Genomic DNA, 20,579 nt, shown 5'->3' on the forward strand with positions numbered 1-20,579 from the left:
TGAGGGGTTGAACAAGCCACCAGCAAGCGTGACCTTGAGGCCCTACCTATCTCGACTAACTATTCCCAAGCAGTACAGTCCCTCCCCTGAGTACAAGCTCACCTGTTTTATTTACAGGATGAAACAAGTCCTGGAAGGAACATCCAAAGTTGTGTGCTGAGAAGCAGAGCACATGGGAAAACAGAAATCATGTGATTTCAACAACTTCTGGGTAACATTTGTTGGCGTGCATGGTATGGGGAGCCACAGCACATTTCTTGTGGGCCACATTTTGGGCAGCTCAATGCTACGCATGGTGCAGGCTGCAAGTCAGTGATGTGAAAGGCAGTAGCTATAAAAGACCATGAGATAAGCACTGGGCCAGGGACCAATCCAAAGCATATGTGGTGCAAATTAGGTCTGTTTGCTGCAGAACATGACAGAAAGAAATCAGGCCCCTGACTGCCAAGTTTCACATACCATGGCTAGAAGTCCCAGATAATGCCCATTTCTCACACTACATAGTAAAATATGTTTCAGGTACTAAAACATTGCCTATTTCCTATGTTTTCACAATCTTTGAGAAATTTTCCAAATGCCCAGAAGGTGCTGGCATACTATGTTTACACAGTAAGTCTGATCTGAAATTCACTGGACGCAGTACACATCTGCCATGTACAAAGTGGTGTGAACTCAGAGAGACTGCAGAACTAAACATGCTGTATGGAGCTCAGTCAGACTCAGCACCTGGGTGGATTGTAGAGGATGATTTTCTCTCTCTAAGGTTGCACCTAAAACCATTTCAAATCTGTTTTTCCTTTCAAGTCCCTTGGTCAGAATGGGACTAAAGCCCATTGAGCATTAGAAAGGCCTTATTGGTTGGTGTATAAGGCTGAGAAACATGGATACTTAGTGCTTATGCAGTCTAAAAACCAGGAAGGGGCAAAAGGGACAAAAAAAGCTTCCTTGGCAAAGATTTGTTCTGCAGTACATTAGCAAACTTCACATTTCACACATTTCAGTATTGGTCTTTTTTCTAGTGTCATCCTGGCGATCTACTTGATATCTTTGGGGAAACAATAATTTCTAATTAAAGATTTCATGTGAGAGAGTATTCAAACTAAAAAAATAGTTGCACTGGCTCAAGCACTGTTAAAAAAATATACCTATATCTAGGTACGCAATAGCGATCACATTGCTTTCTTCTAAATAATCTCAACTACTGCTGCTGCTGAGCAAGACTGCAGAACAGGAATGATACAGGATAACTGCCACAGCTCTCAAAGAGATGGATCACTATGGGAAATTCCCCTCCTGTCTGTGGTGACTGTGTAACAGCTGAGGAGTGACGTTATGGGGAGGTTCGCAGGGGATGTGGTGGGTCGTTTTCATAAAGCCTTCCAAAAAGCGTTGCTGTTACAAGCGGTTTCGATGTGCCATGTTTACTTTTCAAACGTCCATCACGTAGCACCTAGTTGAAAAGAGAAAGAATGATACTCATAGTCCACTAACAGAGTAGCAATGTTGCATGGTACAGAAAGGATAGGTCTTGGATGTTGAATATTTTGATGCAGCACTTTGAAAATGCAATCATGAGAATGAAAACAAAATAAACAGAATTCTCTCTCTAAGGCTCTGCCATAGCCTTCCCACATTTCCATGGATCTGGAAGTCTTTAGAACTTCCTTCAACTCCATCTTCAGGAAAAAACAATCACTTTCTTCACCTCATAAGAAGGTGAGAGCAAGAATAACTGATTTGTTACTTTTTCATTAGTTACTCATACATGGTGGCAAAAGTTATATATGTATCTAGGACATTAATTTGAAATCTTTTTTGATTTGCAGACCCTAAAACAATCTCCAGATTGAAGTTGAGAATTTCAAGTTATTGGCCATATTTTGCTTTTCTTAGTTACTTTTTACAGATCAATTTGAAATCACTGTTGTTCATAGACTGTGAACATCTGCAACTTTTTAAGAGCCTCTGTTAGAAACAATAAAGATGTATTTGTTAAGAAAATATATTTTCTTTTTAATTAGGCCATGATCATATTGTAGCATACCAATAAATCCTTTGATGTGTATGTTTTCACAGAAGGCCCATTCAAAACAAATATGCAGGATGAGCAATTCTTTTCCATTCTCTACCTTACAAATAAATTTCCCTTGTTTCCCTTAAAACTTTTCAAGTCTTTTTCACTGCCTTCATCATCTCTTATAAGCTATTAAATACCTCTTCCAAACCAATTAAGTTTTCATCTAGCCTCTGACATAGATGTAATCCAAGGCTTATGAATGAAAACATGTTCTGGAAAAAATATGTGATTAAAAATATATAAAAAAATATAAAAAATAAAATTAAAAAAACCACAAACAAATAAAACAACAAAAACAAACAAACAAACAACGAAACCCCACAAACCCCTAAAAAAATCCCTTTTAACATGCTTAACAGCACAGGATCTCTGCTATTATGCATGATACTCATTAATATTTTTTCTTACTTGAACAATTTATCAGAGTATTTGATTTCTTTGTTTCCTAAAATGCCCATCAGTAGAAACGTGTAGAAAATATCTCCTTGAAAGCTGCCATTTATATGCTTGGGACCTTAAGTACAAAGGCTTATTTGCTAAAGAAAACACCGAAGAGACTCTTGGCCTTAGCATTTGTACATTCTTATCAGTAAGGATTAAATTAATTAATCAATTTAAATGTCCTCTTGAGTTACTGTCTGCAGAACCAAAGAAAGTGTTTCTTGGATGGGACTTTGCTACCATATCGATTTCCACTGCCACCTCCTGGAAAACCTTGTGTCAAATAGCTCCAGGGTGTCCCATTACCTCAAACTCCCCGGGAGCCAGCTGCACCTCGCTGTACAAAACTTCTGGAAAGACATAGTTGGTGCCAAACGTGCCGCTGAGGGAGAACATCTCAAACTTGGTCTGCGCAATCTCCACCGGCTGCCCGCATGTGTTCAGGTCTGTGCTCTTGCACTTGAGCAGTGTGCAGATCTATGGGGAAGAGGACACAGAAAGGCAAAATACTGCTAAGCTTTCAACAATCAAGAGCTGGATTTGATAGCAAAAACAGAGTTTTCACGATGCAGGAATGGACAAGTGTTTTGGGATGGCTGGGATGTAGGATTATATAACCCACACTCAAACCTACAAAAACAGTTACCTGCCAGTGGTATTTTATGAGAGAACCGTGAAGCCCATCAAATGCACCCAGGACATAAACTTCATCTTTGCTCTTGTTTGACATCTGATAGATCAAATGACAGCAGAGATCTCCTTGACAAACTGTATAATTTCCAGCTTTGTGCCTGAGTTCATTGAAAGTGAATATGTCCCGCCGGACAGCTCCTGAAAACGTCTCGTTTTCTCCTGGAAATTTCTTGATGCTTGTGGCATACGAGCTCCAGTTGACAGCCGGTGGGTAAGTTGGGGAAAGACGGGGGCGTGCGCTCAGCTTTGCCATCAGGAGACGTCCCTCCTCCGTCCCACTGTCGTAATGGTAGGCAGCAGGTCCCTCTGGTGTGAACAGCCCACTGCCTGCGGAGGACACCCCCAGATACCTGTCAGATGGCTATTTTCAGTCAACACTTTACGGAGAATTTTGGGAGAATTTTGAAGTGCAGAACCACTAAAATACCCATCACAGTGTAAAAACATGACCTAAACTTCTGAGCCTAAAATGGCAATCTGACACTCAACTATTGCTTTTTATTTAAGAACTTAGGCTCATTTAAGTGTAAATCAGAGCTCTAAGAGTGGCATATTTGCCAAAGGAGGAAACTATGAGGGTAATTACATTTCACAGAAGGAACTCCAGGGCCTGTGGCCTAAGTTCAGCTCAGTTTATTTAGGGCAGGCAAAAATGTTCCTTTGTGGCTTTCCCGTCAGCTTTAGTGAAGAGCTATAGATACAGCTACATAAATGTTTTCTCAGACAAACAAAACAAAGCGAAACAACCAAAAAAATCCAACACCACAGACAGGAAATATCTATTCAGATTTTAAAAAATCTCTAATTCTTCAGCAGCCACAGAAATCTGAAAAAATTTTATTCAATATACAAGTGAAACCTTCCTTTTGGTTTTAGGTTATTAAGTTCTGTTTAAAATATTTTTTCTCCATCTAACTGCTGATTGCATTTTAAACAAAAAATGCTGCTTCTAAATGAGAGGTTGGAAATTTAAGTGAAACTTTGTGCTATTTTTGAAATAAAATTTCACTTTTAAATTATCAAAATTTAATGTCATGGACTTCTAGATTTTACCTCTTCCAGAACATTCAATACTTCCTTGCCTGAAGCTGTTTACTATATTACTATATTTACATCAAGAAGATTTTTAGCCTAATTGAAGCACAGTTTACAGAGACTTCACTATTTGCAAAACATTTCTGCCTGCTTCTGAATCCAGTACTCTGAAGACAATATGTATTTTCCCAACTGCAACTCACCTGTCATTGACATGTTGATATTGTGAGTATTTGCTGAAAGCAAATTGACACCCATGCCCATAGCCCAGGCAGAGTGAAACTCAACCGCAGTCAGAAAGGGCAGGACGTTCATCCAAGCCGTCGGAAAAAGAACGGTGTCTACCTGCAACTCGTTCACCAGGACCACGGCAGGCTCGTGGAAAAGGATGTCAAAGCACGTGAAAATGCCAAACTTCCCAAAAGGGGTTTCAAAGGTGATGGCTTCTGGCTCTTTCGGGTAATTAAACTGAGTTTCTCCTCTAAACAGGTTGTACTGCAGGTTAAGAAAATGGCATATTAGAAACTAAAAATAAGGCAAAATTATGAACAGCTACTTTTTGTGTCTGTGGTAGGCTTTAAGGCAAAGCTGGGGACTGAGATATCCAAGCTGGCTGGCACAGCAAGTTTGCATCCATCCAGCCAATCCTCTTCCCATGCAAAATGGGGTGGCTGTGCCCCAGCTGCCTCCTGGCAGCAACGCACAACCAGTAGTAACTGCTAAAACCTGTCAAGATGTCACCTGCAAAAGCGTTATCTGGCTGGGCTAAAACTGTGCCAAGGACTAGCTAACATATACTGAGTATGGAAAAAACTGTTGCTGCTTCTTTGCCATTTACTGCTGTAAATGTAGCCCTTGGGTGTTTGGTATCCGACATGGTCTCTGCAGCTGTGGTGCTCCCGGGAATAATGCCTAATCGATCAAGCACTTGCCCACTTTTCCTTCTGGCCATCAGATCCTTGCATCAGATCATCCTGGATTGGCTGTCACTTTACAATATTGTAAAATTATTGTATAAACTAACTGAATTGCTGCCAGTAAGATGAAAAGTATACTGATAATTAATGACAGGGTGATGTTTAAGAGCCTCCTTACCTTGTGGTAACGAGCCACCAGTTTCCCCTCTGGGTCAAAGACGACATCGGTGTTGTACTGATAGTGACCATCACTGGGGCAGCTGGGATCACTGGAGTTACATGGCTTCTTGTCCCCAATGTTTGCAACAACATAGATGGAGTTATTCTTGGCCATGCAGCTGAGTCGTTCCTGCACTGGTGCTGGGGCAAATCTAAAGCATTTTTGGTGAAATTAAAAAAAAGGAAAAAAAATTATGAGTTTAAGTTCCGATGTGGACAGAACACATTCAAAATTACTATTCCACTAACTGCATATCCCTAGGTATAGGAAAACGGATAGATAGATCAAATCATAGTTTCTATTCATTTTCTTCTCTGTTCACAGAATCATTTTAAACTGCTAATCTCTTTTAGCTTTAAAAAGTGGTTTCCCTGCATTCTTCTTTCTTGTACCCTTAAAAATTTTATTTTCTGTGGGGGTATAATTCCCAGCTAACACACATACAAACACATGGACGGTTTCAGAAAACAAGGGAGACAATAAATCAGTACACAGACATAAACTTGGAATAACTTAAAAAAAAAACCAAACATTTTCAGGTACATCTAAGCCTTGGTTTCAAAAGACCTCTTTAGCCTTTTTAAGACTCTTCACCCTGTTTAAGGAACCTGCTCATAAGCCTTTAGTAAAAAGTAGCCACAGCATTTTCAGAGCTGAGAACTCCTGAAATCTATATTCATAAATCTTCAAAAGAGAAGAATATGAAAGTTTAGGTTAAAGAGGAACTTAGTCCTCTTGGTATCCCCTTCTGACACACAGTCAGAGCAACCCTCTGTAATGCAGCAGACTGTGCAAGTGGCCATATTTCTAAAAGGTATTTCTTTCAGATCTAGAGAAATATTTTATGCAATTTCATTTAGAAAACACCCAGCCACATGAACTGAGGACTGAATCACTTTATCTAATCTATGCATCTGACATGATAATAGAGTTATAGAAGATTTTCACAATTGATTTGAAGTGATAAAGTTTTACGTGTTTTAAAAATAATTATTTTGCCTAGAATTTCCTCATTTTCCTCCTTTTGCAGTTTGGAAAAGTGAGACTATCTCAATGCTTTTTACCTCGCGTATTCCCATTACCATCTAATTAAGAGTTCTTTTTGATGCATTTCATTTCTGTGCTACTTGGGATTTTTAAAAGATGAATAAAAAATCTGCAGTTCTTAGACATTTATTACTAGCAGCTCATGAGACACTAGACTGAAACCACCTAAATCACTGCAGAAGGAATCACCTTGTGGGGTCGGTGCAGGGAATCCAGTTCACTGATGGATCAGGGATATCCTCCAGGTAGGGGTAGATGGATTCTCTTGTGAAACGCCAGCCATAAATGCCATCTTCAGGAGTCACAATGATGTGGGCACCCTGACAAAACAGGCTCCATTAAGAATTCATGCATCAACAGATACCCAGGAGAGTCATCAGGAGCAGAAAACACTCAGTAACAACGCTCACAATACACCTAGTACCTGCTGGGCAGCTTCCTTGATGGCTCCTTCCAAGACATCCATGTTTTTGTTCATGAGGGCCAAAGCATTGTCAGGAGAAACAGGCTCATCCGTGGGATCTGGTAGGATGACGGCGTGCTCATAGACCGCTGCGATGAAGGTGTCAGAGGCCAGGGTCTGCAGGACAGCAAGTGCCAGCACCGCACCGTGCAGGAGAGGCTGGGAGGGGAGCATGGCTGGTGCCTCGCAGCTCCTGAATCAGGCAGGGGAAATATAAACCAGATAGAAAGAGGAGGAGCAAAGACTAATAAGTTTTCTTTGGAAATAACCTTCTGTTGAGTAATCTGAGAACGTACAATATAGTCCTGCCAACAATCAGGACATTTAGTTACAGTAAGAAGAAAAAGAAACATTCCTGGGAAGTGAATCTCTTTTCCAATTCGAAATGCTGTAAAAAAAAGGTGAACAAAAGGCTAAGAGGGCACGTCTGAAGGCATGCTGATCTACGAGGGGCTCTGTCTAAGGAGCATTTGCACACTCTGTTTTTACATCCCTCTCCAAGCTTACAAACCCATCCCAGGGCAGGCCCAGACTCCCCTGGTTAGGGCACACTGCTCCATACAACCTTACTGCACGTGGCTGCCATTTGTTAAAACTTCAGCCAGTGCTGAAGGCAGAGCACCCGTGTGAGGTACAGCCCTCATGCTTCTGAGTGTAGCTGATTCATGTACAGTCACGAGACATGTGGTCCTGCATTGCCTCTTGTCTTTGGCCAATGGCTTATTAGAGTTGTAACAGGTGCCCTGGGAGTATCTTTCCCCCCAGGCTCACACTGCAACACACTGCAATATAAACCAACCCTTGAACTGCACTGATCTCTCTGCCTAGAGCTAATATACTTGCTTGTTCTGTGAGAAAGAATTAAACAAGACAGATGATTTTTCATTTACTGTTTTTGTTACAAAAGGCATTTTTTGCACCATAAGACATTCAAAATTAATCATACAGTGCAGTTTTTTTCTCATGCAAAGCAATTTTTCTATAATATTTTGGCAATAGAATATTACTACTGTAGTTTCAGGTGCTTCATAAAAAAACCTTTGTTAGAAATTATAGTATGTCTGTGAGGGTAAAGGAACACAACTTGGCTAATCATTTACCACTCAGCAAGAAACCAAGGAAAATATTCTTCATCCTGTCATCTTCCTCTTCACTGTGAAGTCTTATTTTTGTCCGTCAATACCAAGGCCGCCTCAGGAGAAAACAGCACTTCAGTATTGTCTGACAAGACCATGTTGTGCTCATAGATGGCTGCAACATAGCTGTCCAAGGCACAGGCCTCCAGAGCAGACAGCACCTAAAGCACAGCAGAGGCACAAGCTTTCAGAAGCCCCATGTTTGGTGTCTGGAAGTCATCCAAGAGGAAGATGGGGGCAAGCAAAGACAAGGACCTTTAAAATGGACAGTCTTGCACAAAACCTGGGAATTCCCCAGAGTATCAGAAAGCCGACACCAGGAGATGTAATCACCCTGCCTGGAAAGTCTCAAAACAAAAAAAGCAAGAAAGCCGCCAGCATTGAGCAATTCTGCCTTACACCACTGACTGAGAAGTCACCACTGTGCTGCAGCTGAAGAAACACCTCGCTTGCCAGATTTACAAACAATTCAGGTGTGGCATTGCTATAGTAACGTAGTTCAAGGTAAGCCTGAGTCACAGCAGGAAAACAAGTCAGAGTTTGGGAAATCTCAGGAAAGACCAGCATAGACACATTCCTGGCCAAACTCAGGAGTGTGGGGTGGAGGACAGCCCTGAGCTCAGTGTTGCTGCATGGGCCACCCCAGCTCAGGGCTGCTCTGACTTAAGAGTTATGAAGCTTTAGGGGGTTGGTCCACATCACAGGGGGCTTCCCCACATCACAGGGGACTGCCAGGCAGGCTGTTTGTCTGAGAAGACCTGCCAGCACACAGCTCAGTAACTGAGCTCTGAATATCTCTGGTCTCCCAAGGTCTTTTTTGGAAGAGCATCCTGATTGGGAGCCATGATTTCTAAATTTTGCTTATTGCAACCTGATTTCTTACTGCTACAGATCACTCCAGTGGAAATCTTGAAGCTAAGGCTGCACATGCACAAAAATCACTTGTACCTGGTTGCCAAAGCTGCCTACCTTCTTCAGCTCTGACTCAGCTGTCAGGTAATGAAACATTTTTTTGCTGCACTTCCCTTGCAGAAGTATTTATTGTTATCAGTGGTTTCACGCAGCCTTTTCTTCATACAGACTGAGTTGGTATGTAGATAATGGGTAGACTTGAACCGGATAACTTTCTATATGCTTGACTCGCTTCACACAACAATGCATTTCACAACAATACATGTTATGCAATCTTCATCACAAAAATAATTCTGTGCCATAATGGCTTATGTCGGTCTTCTGTAGGAAAACACACAACGTACAAATATACCTAAACCAAACCTCAATGGCCTTGAACCAAATCCTGAATTTAAAATACCATATCCAGGGTTGGGATCATATACTACTCGCACACACATTCCCTTAGCCAGCGACCGGTATTAGCAGTGAACAAACCTGAAGGAGACACCTCTCAGCTCCGAGACTGGCCACACGCTTCCCCTGAATCACTTCTGCGTTGCAAGATGAGACCTTCTTGTGTGCCATAGCCTCCCTTAAATCCAGATCCTTTCCCTGGGAGAGAGTTGTGGTATCATCCACCAGGTTCCCAGGGGACAAGTACAGTGTCTGTGCTGAGTTTGTAGCCATGGGAGGAGGATCGCACCACATGATCGCTGGCTGGACTGACGTCAGTCTGTTGTCAGATAGTGACTCCAACAGTGAACAAGCTTTTAAGAGAAGGTGTCTCTAGCAGCAGTGATGTTGAGCTTCTGTGAGTCAGAGTCAGGCTGTGGCTTTTGATAAACATGTGATTATGTTAGACATGACACTATGTTATGTAACATATGAGTACCTATTAGTACCTATTTACATTTGAAAACAGAAAATGTCATATGGTGCACAGAACTGACAATCAGTACTGGAGTTTGGATAGTATTTGTACTCCCAAAGTCTCAGCAGCTCCGTAACAGAAGCACACAGGACTGAGGACCTTGAGAGCACTATGCTAAAACCAGGAATGGTGCCAGTGTGAGGGAAAGGAAGGAGAAATTAGACTAATAGGGGTCTCTGACAATTCTTAAAGACACAGCCACAGAAGATGCACATCTTTATACACTCATATGCTGAAGAAAGGTCACCGGCGTCCAGCACCAGCAGCAACAAAGCACAGGTCACGGGGGGATAAGAGGAATCAAAGATATGAGCAGTGCCCTCTCACCAGGAGCAGCTGGTCTTAAGTAGAAGTCTAAACTCCCTAACTCCTAGTGCTGCAGGGCAGCACTATCTGGCATTATAATAAAGGAGCAAAGGACAAGGCTTATTTAACGTATGTTGGTGTTATATGACCAGAAGGAGACAAAGAAGATGGAAGGGAGGAACTGGCAAGCAGAATACTTTGGGGCTTCAATTCCAAGTTTGGGCTCAATCGAGATTTCAAATAAATGTTCATGTTGAGTTCTGACTAAGAAGCGGTAGCGGGTTTTGTTTCGGGTTGGCTCTTTGATTGGAGTCCTCGCTCAGCCTCCATGACACACTATTCTGTGCTGCTATCTGCCACACAACATGCATCAATGGCATAAAGGCAATAAAACCAAAGTAATACACATAGGAAAAAAAAAAAAAGTGTAAGTGGGGTAAAAGAACTGACTTGCATAGGCCAGCATAAGTAGATGTATTTCAGAGACAAAGCATTATTGAGATTTTTCATACAGAGCACCCACAAATCACATCTTTCACTATTTTATTTACTCATAATAATCTGCAATTATAAAATATGCAATGCTCTATTTTAATAAGAATGTATCCTCTGGTCTACAATACAGATTTTCTGAGAGCTAGAAAAATAAAAATCCAGAAAACAGAGAGAGAAACACAACTGCTGTTTTCTACTAATAAAAGATTACTAATCTTTTGATATAGAAGCAGATACTTCTCAATAAATGGTAGCAATCAGATAATACTGCTGCATTATTACTAAACAAAGCACATTGAGAAGAAGCTTGTGCAACTAGAAATAAGAAACATAATTTGGATTGTTTCAGTAGAAGATGCTGTATCTCATTTTGACATAAGATTAACAGTGTACAGCTTCAGTTATGGTAAAATCACGGGAAGGGTGGTTGCTGTGGGTCCTTTGCGTACCACCGTCCAAAAAGTGTCACAGTGACGACTGGTTTTGTTGGTCTTGTCTTACTTACGAAGCGCCCATCATTCAATACCTGATCGAAAAAGGTAAGAGAAGGACATGATTAGATGATTAGAGGAGTACCCATATGAACATGATGAGAGCTCAGAAAGATGTGACAAAACAGGAAGAAGCTATGTCAGATCCTATCCCTTACTGAAACTAATGACTTCATTAAAAGGTAATTAATAGACATGATTATTCATTATGAGCAAGTTCACTTTAGCTGTTTTGAGACAGTTTATTCTGTTACTATCCCACAGAGAACCTAGCATGACACATCTCCAGGATGTCCCAATACCTCAAACTCTCCGGGAGCCAGCTGCACCTCGCTGTACAAGACTTCTGGAAAGACATAGTTGGTGCCAAACGTGCCGCTGAGGGAGATCATCTCAAACTCAGTCTGCGCGGTCTCCACCGGCTGCCCGCATGTGTTCAGGTCTGTGCTCTTGCACTTGAGCAGCGTGCAGATCTGTAGGGAAGAGAAGACAACAACATATGTAGGAAGACGGAAACATGCCTGTAGGAAAGCCTTGTGTCATCAAAGTTAGTGTATGTCGGAGTAAGTGACAGCCACTAGATCTCTTCCACAATCTTTAAGTAACTCCTTGTTAGTTGTAGCTTATTTTTTCACCCCTTGATCTGACTGGGGCTTTTCCAGACCTGCATTGCCCTAGTAGTTAGAAATCAACTGTTTCTGGCGTAAGTGCTGCCAGAGTACCTTATTTCATCCCCGAAGCCCAGTCCTGTCACTTTCACTAATTCTTCCAATTGCCAGTTCTTTTGTTTGAAGGGTTGCTTTCCCACGGGTCTCTGTAAGATGAGTTTGTGAATGGAAATTTTAGGAAAATGAAGCAAAGTCCTCCTCATGAGTATGTTGTGCAACTGCACACATAGGTCCTCTTACTGGTATTTGTACATGTTGCTAATGAACATTCATTAGATGGGTTGGTAGCCCATGGGAAATCTGAACTTGATTTTCTCCATCCAACTCCTGGTGAATATACGTCAAGGTGATGAAGTTAGCGTCCCCTGTTACAGTGTTGTGTTAGTAGTTGCAGCACATAGAGGAAAAGAGGAATGACAATGTTTTCCTTTTGTCCTTAGAATTAAGTGTCCAGCTGCTAAATGTTTATGGACATAATGAAAAAATACAAAATAGGACTAGCACTCCTCTGCAGATTCAAAGGATGTTGGCTGTTTTTGCTGACAGGTGATGGAGGAGTATTTTTATTTTTATCAGATATTGGAGAAAAATTACATTTGCAAACATCAGAAGTATTATTAATCAGCAAATATGCTATTGTGTTGAAATGCAAATAAGCAGAGATATAAAGAATAAATTTATGTCAGTATGTTCTGAGGCAATGAAAAAAACACTGAGGAAAAAAGGAAGAGTAGAAATTCTTGTCTTCTCTAGAAAATTCGGTACTTGTAGAGACCATCTGGCAGCTGACATAATAACTCAAATTTTCTGAGTCAGTTCACCAATAAGTGAATTTGTTCAGTCTACCTTCTTAAATGTATTAGATGAGCTGTTTGCTGGTTAAGACCTCCCCCCATGTCCTGGAGTCTGTACCACTTGATATGCAAAGACTCTGTTGACAGACAGAAATAAGTAACTAAAAAAAGAATAGTCTGCTGGCACAGTAACTTAATTATGAAGGCAAAGAAGGTTTTCTAATATGGCTTTAAGAAAATTCAACCAAGATGTAACACACTGTCTTCCCAAATATTTGATTAAAAGAGAGGAAGAGTGGACTTTTCCTGTCAAAGTCACATGCCATTTCAGTACACTTCATTGCTATGATTTGAGTAACGACAAAAAAATAACATTTCTGTGACTCTCAATTATCAGAGCGTCTCATAAAGATGGACATGATCAACTGATTTTTTAACAGCACATGTTTGATGAAGATTACAGAGGAGATTCAGAACACTTACTAGAGATGGTCACAAAAGAGGACCTAAATTTAGCGAATGTTGCACACCTTAAAAAAATAGTGGGCACACAAGACCTCTCCACTGCATTTGTTGGATTTACAGGTAAGCAAGCTGGGATGTTTTAGCAAGTAATTTGCATTGCTGACAAATAGGACACCAGGACTCCAGAATATAAGAAAGTCATTGCCTTTTTTCCCCACAGAACTGAAGGTTCCTCTGTGAAAAGAAGCTTCCCAAAATAAGCACCCACCTCCAAAGAATCATTACCTGAAGATAGTATTGTCCTTCAACAACATGAAGCCCATCAAAAGCACCCAGCACATAAACTTCATCTTCTTGTTTCCTTGCCATCTCATAGCTCAAGTGACAGCAGAGGTCTTTCTGGCAAACAGTGAGACTCCCTTCATGCTTAGTGAGCTCAGTGAAAGTGAACCGATCGTGGAAGATGAGTCCTTCGAAATCATGGTCATCTGGTGAGAATCTTTTGACACTTGAAGCATATAAGCTCCAGTTGACAGCAGGTGGGGAGGCAGGAGAAAGGCGAGGGTGTGAATCAAGTTCAGCAATGAGGAGGTGACCATCCTCAGTTTTCATGTTGTAGTAGTATTTTCTGGCTCTGTCTGGTGCATAAATACCGCTCCCTGAAGAAACCACAATGGTCAGTCCAAAATTAATAAATCCAATCCATTCATATCGTCCTTTTAGTGGTCTCTACTGCTAGATTATCCACAATTTTATAAATATTACAGAAATTTTAGTCTCATTAAATGTAACCATTAGCAGCTCAGTACATATAGCTCATGCTTTAGCAAAAAACCAGCATTTATTTTCCCAGGTGAGGTCTGTTCAGTGTAGCCAAAAGCAGAGTATATTATGTTATGGTTGTGTTTATGGCCTCCCCAGTTCTCTTTTCTCCTGTATCAAATGGAGTTCCTTGAGAATTCCTTTATTCTCAGCTAATTGTTGTAACAGGACCATCCACCAATTAAGACCATCCAAACCACAACACAAGCAAGTATCACAGGCCCGTCTTGGTGAACACAGAAGGAGATGGCAACTGTCCAGCCCTGTTTACACTGATTCCTTCCCATATAGGGAATTCACACCTGACCAGTGGCAAGCGACAGAGGGGAATCAAAGATCTGTCATACCCATCACTGCCAATGAGCCATATAAAACAGACATAAAACAGTAGCCTGTCAGGCATTTCAAATGAGAAACCCCAAGCCAATGCTGTGCTTTCATCTAGAAAATTAGTCCTACACTCTTAAAAGAAAATGTAGACTTCTTAGCAATGTTACTGCAACATGCTTTTACCATGTTTCCACAACTGTGTTAAATAAAGCTGCAAACAAGCCTTTCATTTGGCCAGAAAAATTGGAGCCATGTACATGGTTTACAAGTACAGGTACAGTTTGGCATTCGATCACAGGCTTAGAGGTGGAGAGGAAAAGAGCCTAAGTTTCAGATGTTTCCACACAGGTAGAAGCAACAGTAACTTACTACTCATTTTGAGGCATTAAAAGAAAGAAAGGAAAATTCTAAGAAGTTAGGGGAAGAGAAGAAAACACCACAAGTTTTGCTGTGCCTTCTGTGGCACCACTAAGTTTGTCAGGTTTAAAATTTGGTGACTAGACTCTTCACCTTCCAGATAAACACATTATATTCCTCTGCAAAATCACCCTGCAGAACAAGGAGTGAAGATTCATGGTTATACAGACTTTTCAGACAGAGCAGGAATTAATTACCTGTCATAGACATGCTGGTGCGGTGTGTATTGGCAGCTAGGAAGTTGACACCCATGCCCATAGCCCAGGCAGAGTGAAACTCAACCGCAGTCAGAAAGGGCAGGACGTTCATCCAAGCCGTCGGGAAAAGAACGGTGTCCACCTGCAACTCACTCACCAGGACCACGGCAGGCTCGTGGAAAAGGACATCGAAGCAAGTGAAAATGCCAAACCTCCCAAAAGGGGTTTCAAAGGTGATGGCTTCTGGCTCTTTTGGGTAATTAAACTGAGATTCTGACATGAATAGATTATACTGTAGCAGGAGGAAGAAAAGAGAAACCAGTTAAAGGCACGTACCACAATATCCTGGAGTAATTCCCTAAAATTTTTCAGAATGACAAGAGATATTTTTAAGCTGTGTTCAAAGCCTTCACATTTAGGAAGTCACGCTAAAATTATATCTTCACCATAGTGCTCAAAAGGTGGATATGGGGAGACACATATTGCCCTAGGTTCTTAGGGACATGGTTTAGTGCTAGAGTTAGGTTAGGTTATGGTTGGACTCAATGAACCTGAGGGTCTCTTCCAACTGAAATGATTCCATGATTCTAGCAAGTTGGCTGCTTTCCTGCCTACAATCCACAGGTCTGTTGGTGTCATCCACCTGCAACTCCCATAACAATAATTTCCAGTCTCTCCACCCGGTTATAGTTCTGGTGACCCGAAAGACACACAGAAGAGAATAATGAAGAGGAACATGGAGGGTCTGGTGCCAAGAGAAAACACTGGTGACCTTGGTTTGGAGATGCACAGGAGTGTAAGCCCACAGCACCAGCAGGAAGCATGAGACAGTAGAGGGTGACCACAGAGCAGAGAAGAAAACAAAGGCAGTGCTGATGGGAAAAGGCAGATGATCTCAGCCAACAGAAAAATCCGAGTTTGCAACATTCTCAGCTTTACAACATTTTCATTCTCCCTTCAAATTCACCATTACTAAGAGTCCTTTAATCTCCAGGTGGCCTGGACAATAAACACATGTCACTGAGCCAAAAAGTAGGTTCAAGTTTGCTGAACTTGTAACTCGGTGCCTGGGCCATGCCAAGTTGATGCACAGGGGACCAGTCTGCCCGGTATCAGTGTCCACCTCACCCAGTTTGCTCACAAATAAAAGTCTCAGCATAATCTCTGAAGAACTAGGTGAAATACTGGGGACAATGTGCATTAAATAAACAACTGACTTAATTCTAGCCACATCGACATACTATCCAGCACATGACCTGCAAACAACTTTGATGAACCTTGCTGGTAGGTACATAAAATTGAAAGAATATACTTTAATTGGGTACAAATGTTTCAATGCCCTCATTTTATACCCAGTATGGGTTTGTCCAGGTAATTCCCATTATGCAAAAACTGTGCTGAAATATGATCAGAAAAAAAAAGGGGGGGGGGGGGGGGGGGGGGTGGCTTCTTTTCCTTAAACCAGACTATTCATGAAAAACAAGATACAGATGAATATTTTTAAATCCTGGAATATGAAGGTTTAGTCTAGTGAAAAGCTGGAGTTGAAAACTAAAGCTGCTAAAGCAGCAGAGTTTCCAGTAATACGGAGCTATTGAACAATGACATGAGGAAGTCAACCAAAACCATAAGCTGCTAAATTGGACCTGTGGAATCATTTTTTTATTCCAGTCTATTTTGAGAACTAAAACGCAGATTTGGGGTCAACACTTCACAGCAACAGAGATATTCTTTAAAATTTTAAATAGAAGCAAAAATCTGCCGTGGGACTACGACTGGCATTTAATTCTCTTGCCAAATTGAGACATTTTGGAACTAGTGGAAAAAAAAGCTCCTGACTTTCCAAGGTCACTTTACCTTGTGGTAACGAGCCACCAGTTTCCCCTCTGGGTCAAAGACGACATCGGTGTTGTACTGATAGCGACCGTCTCTGGGGCAATGGGGATCACTGGAGTTACATGGCTTCTTGTCCCCGATGTTTGCAACGACATAGATGGAGTTATTCCTGGCCATGCAGCTGAGCCGTTCCTGCACTGGTGCTGGGGCAAATCTAATGTATTTTAAGGAAAAGAAAAAAGAAAAATACTAACAAAGCTGTGCTGTCAGTGGTGTTGATCACTGGAGTGCCATTCTGCAGTCATGGCAGGGCAAGCAGGTACACAAGGTGGCTGCAGGACACAATGTGGCCACTTCCCACACACTGGGACAGGTCCTGAAGCCCTCCCATCAGCCTTTTGAGGGACACACTGCCCCTGGCCTGCCTGCCAGCAACCCTTGCCTCCCAGAACGTGCTCTGCATCCAACAGATAATCCTGGGAAATGGCAGGAGAGAAATTGTACCCATATCAGGCCAAAAAGAGAGCAGATATCCCCTGCGTGAGGTGGTGGTGCATATGGCTTTGCAAGGTGTGCAGGGGCCGCACAGGAGGACCATCATGCAGGATACATATGCAGTGCCAAGAAACAGAGCATGCCAGCTTGTGATGGCAGGCGTTATATTCCCGCTAGCTACTAATGAGAACCCTGATTTAGAGCAATGGAGAGACACACACAGAACACCTTCACAGAAACTGTGTGAAGAACTGGAATAAAGACCTGCTTAGACATGCTGCCATCCCACATACACTGAAAGTCTCTGTATTGTAGCTACTCAGGACTCAGTAAAATGTCACACATTCTGCACTTCTCCGCATTCTGAATCTTCCTCTCAAGACCATTGAGGAATTACATCCTCACTGATACAATAACACGCTTTAAGAACCTCATGATTGAGGAGATGGAGCCATGGTGAAAAAGGCAGACCACAGCTGTAGTTCTGTGGCTGAGCACTTACTGCATGGATCTAAAGTCCAGCACTTTAGGTTATCTTGTCCCTGCTGGAACATGATGCTTGAATGACAGATCATGTTCTACAGCAGAGAGACTACAGCAATTCAGACTTTATCTTAGTTGTGAAAAATTAAGATTAAAAGTTTGGACTTTGACTACTGACCTCATCAATTCTGTTACTAGCTGCTCAGAAACCAGTTCTTGACTGTCCACAAAAATGGTATGTGTGCTTTTGTTTGAACACAGCACTTGTAAAAACAAAACAAAACAAACAAAAACTAGTGTTAAGATTTTGCAATCAGTTCTATTCAAAATAGTGTGAAAAAACTGAAAGCATGAGAAGCAGCATATTCTGGCACCAAAGCTTTTCCAAGTGCAAAAAAAGATGTCTCCTCTACATTCAGTAACACAAATTCTGTATATTGGTTGAATTTCTCCTTAATTAAAAAAAAATAATTAACAGGGTGGACTCCCTTGTCAGTTAGTCATGGACATGCTATATATTTTATTACACAACTTGCCTTGATCTGCAACTTTAATTGAAACTTACCCTCATGTCAAAAGCATTAGTAGTTCTTATACATTTATTAGGAGCAACTCATGACTCCTTAAGACATGAGACTGAAACCATCTAAATAACTGCAGAAGGAATCACCTTGTGGGGTCGGTGCAGGGAATCCAGTTCACTGATGGATCAGGGATATCCTCCAGGTAGGGGTAGATGGATTCTCTTGTGAAACGCCAGCCATAAATGCCATCTTCAGGAGTCACAATGATGTGGGCACCCTGACAAAACAGGCTCCATTAAGAATTCATGCATCAACAGATACCCAGGAGGGTCATCAGGAGCAGAAAACACTCAGTAACAATGCTCACAATACACCTAGTACCTGCTGGGCAGCTTCCTTGATGGCCCCTTCCAAGACATCCATGTTTTTGTTCATGAGGGCCAAAGCATTGTCAGGAGAAACAGGCTTGTAAGTGGCATCTGGTAGGATGACGGCGTGCTCATAGACCGCTGCGATGAAGGTGTCGGAGGCCAGGGCCTGAAGGACAGCAAGTGCCAGCACCACACCGTGCAGGAGAGGCTGGGAGGGGAGCATGGCTGGTGCCTCGCAGCTCCTGCAGTGCTCTGAGTCAGGGACAAATGGTGCAAAAGGATCATGCATAGAAAAGTGGGTCAAAGTTTAACTTTGAGGAAGGAGGAAGTGTTGATCTGTTAAAACATTACCTTAGAATCAGGAGTTGCTGGTGACATAAAGGAAAGTTTAACAGTACACAGTAGGGATGTTGCAACTCAGTGAGACTAAAAAGCTGAGAGATGCCAAGAGTAATTGTGCCAGTGAAAAAATAAACAAATGGCTAGAAAGAATGGCCCAATTTTTTGTTATTTTACTTTTCTATTGACTGATTGCAATAGATTTTTGCTATTAATATTTTGGCTCAGCTCTGATACTTAAAGTGACAGGTGGATGTGTAACCCCTTGAGCTAATCTCTGAAGTATGAGTGGCGAAACTGAGGGTCTTGAAAACCGTTTGCTTTATTCTGGTGTCTTCATATTCATCAGTTCCTATGCTATCTGCCATTATGTGCATCTTCCTTGTCAGAGTTTTTTAAGACCAAAATCATTACATTAGCATCTCACTGCACTTAGATTTAATACACTTAACACACCAGCAACAGAACTGTTCCTTGCATTTATCCCAGGGGTTCTCCCTGTCACTTCTGTTTAGCTGTACATCACATTCCAATAGCCTTCCACCAGAAAATATATATTTGGAGGAAATAACTTCCTCTGAAACCAGGCAGGTAAGCCACCAGCCGAGCCATTAGCTGAGTACCTCATTGCCCAGCTGCCACTTGCCTGAAGCAAAGGGCAGGCAAGGTCACCAAGTGCAGCAACATCCCTGCTCCTCTGCTCACCCTTCCTGTTCCCGGGAACATGCTGTGTTTTGAGAAGCCTTCATTTTTAATATTTTAGTTCAGTTCAAATGCATCTTTCTGCTTTTGACATCCTGATATTTGCAGTATTCTCATTTGGAAAAGATTTTCTGAATAGTGGGAAGCAGAATAGGCTGCCTACCCTCAGCCTACAACAGACTGTCACTGCAGAGCTTTCTCTACAATATCTCAACATAAATGTTGTGGGTGGATACAAGCACCAGAGAGCTCCCTGCAAGAGTAGTGCTGACCAAGCATTTCAACCACTACGAAGATTGATTTACATCTGGTAATATTCACCTCTATACGTACTTCTCTACATACATATATCTCTACTTCTCTAGGTACACCATGCTCATTGAGGCGCCTTAAATACAAGCCTTTAGGAGGCTGCAATAGAGATTTCAGTGATAACTGAGGTAAAGTAGCTTAGAAGCCTTTCCCCCCACCCTGTTTTTCTTATCAAATGAAATATGGCTTGAGTCACCTTAACCGACGTTAGGGGAGGGAGGAAGCAGTAAATGCTTCCATTTAGCAACAACTAGGAAAATAGCCCAGAAATGGGACTACAATGGCAGGGCTGACCAAAAATATTACAAGTGCCGGGGCTGGGCACTGTCCCACAAAGTTCAAGTCATGCTGTCAGGACAGGGGGTCTCCTGTACTATGGTGGGATAGAGGCATCCCTGTCTGCTTCTTTTCCAGTTGGCACAACTGCGTGCAGAGCTGGGCATTCACCCAGGAACAAGAAACTAACTCCAGTTAAACAAACCAGCCTGCTGGATAAAACTTAGTGAAACTACAGCGGTCTGGGATATTCATGGCTATGGGAAATGGAGGAGGAAGCTTATCCTAGAGCTCTCTCTGCTTTTCACAGCTCCATCCTCCCAGTCCACTGTCCCCACTCCCCTCCTGCACTCTCCCTGGCAGAGGACAGGGGTTATCTGAGGACTTACTTTTGTGAAACAG

General features: G+C 41.9%; 2 protein-coding genes across 2 annotated transcripts; both read right to left on the reverse strand.

Annotated features, from left to right (window-relative positions):
* Window positions 1–1,330: 1,330 nt before the first annotated feature.
* On the reverse strand, window positions 1,331–7,067 carry LOC308039452 (pantetheinase-like; the record flags this gene model as incomplete). The annotated part of the gene is made up of 7 exons (XM_080342800.1): window positions 1,331–1,450; window positions 2,825–2,995; window positions 3,165–3,538; window positions 4,450–4,741; window positions 5,342–5,534; window positions 6,620–6,750; window positions 6,855–7,067. The coding sequence occupies 7 exons, from the start codon at window positions 7,065–7,067 to the stop codon at window positions 1,331–1,333; spliced, it is 1,494 nt and encodes a 497-aa protein (XP_080198926.1).
* A 3,992-nt stretch (window positions 7,068–11,059) lies between these two features.
* LOC308038363 (pantetheinase-like) lies at window positions 11,060–18,771 on the reverse strand (the record flags this gene model as incomplete). Its single annotated transcript, XM_080340848.1, has 7 exons — window positions 11,060–11,181; window positions 11,449–11,619; window positions 13,359–13,732; window positions 14,840–15,131; window positions 16,697–16,889; window positions 18,324–18,454; window positions 18,559–18,771. 7 exons carry the CDS (start codon window positions 18,769–18,771, stop codon window positions 11,068–11,070), a joined length of 1,488 nt encoding a protein of 495 aa, XP_080196974.1. The 3' UTR covers window positions 11,060–11,067.
* Between the last annotated feature and the right edge of the window lie 1,808 nt (window positions 18,772–20,579).

This window comes from Nesoenas mayeri (genome assembly GCF_963082525.1).
Source record: "Nesoenas mayeri genome assembly, chromosome: 3".
Classification (NCBI taxonomy): Eukaryota; Metazoa; Chordata; class Aves; order Columbiformes; family Columbidae; genus Nesoenas; species Nesoenas mayeri.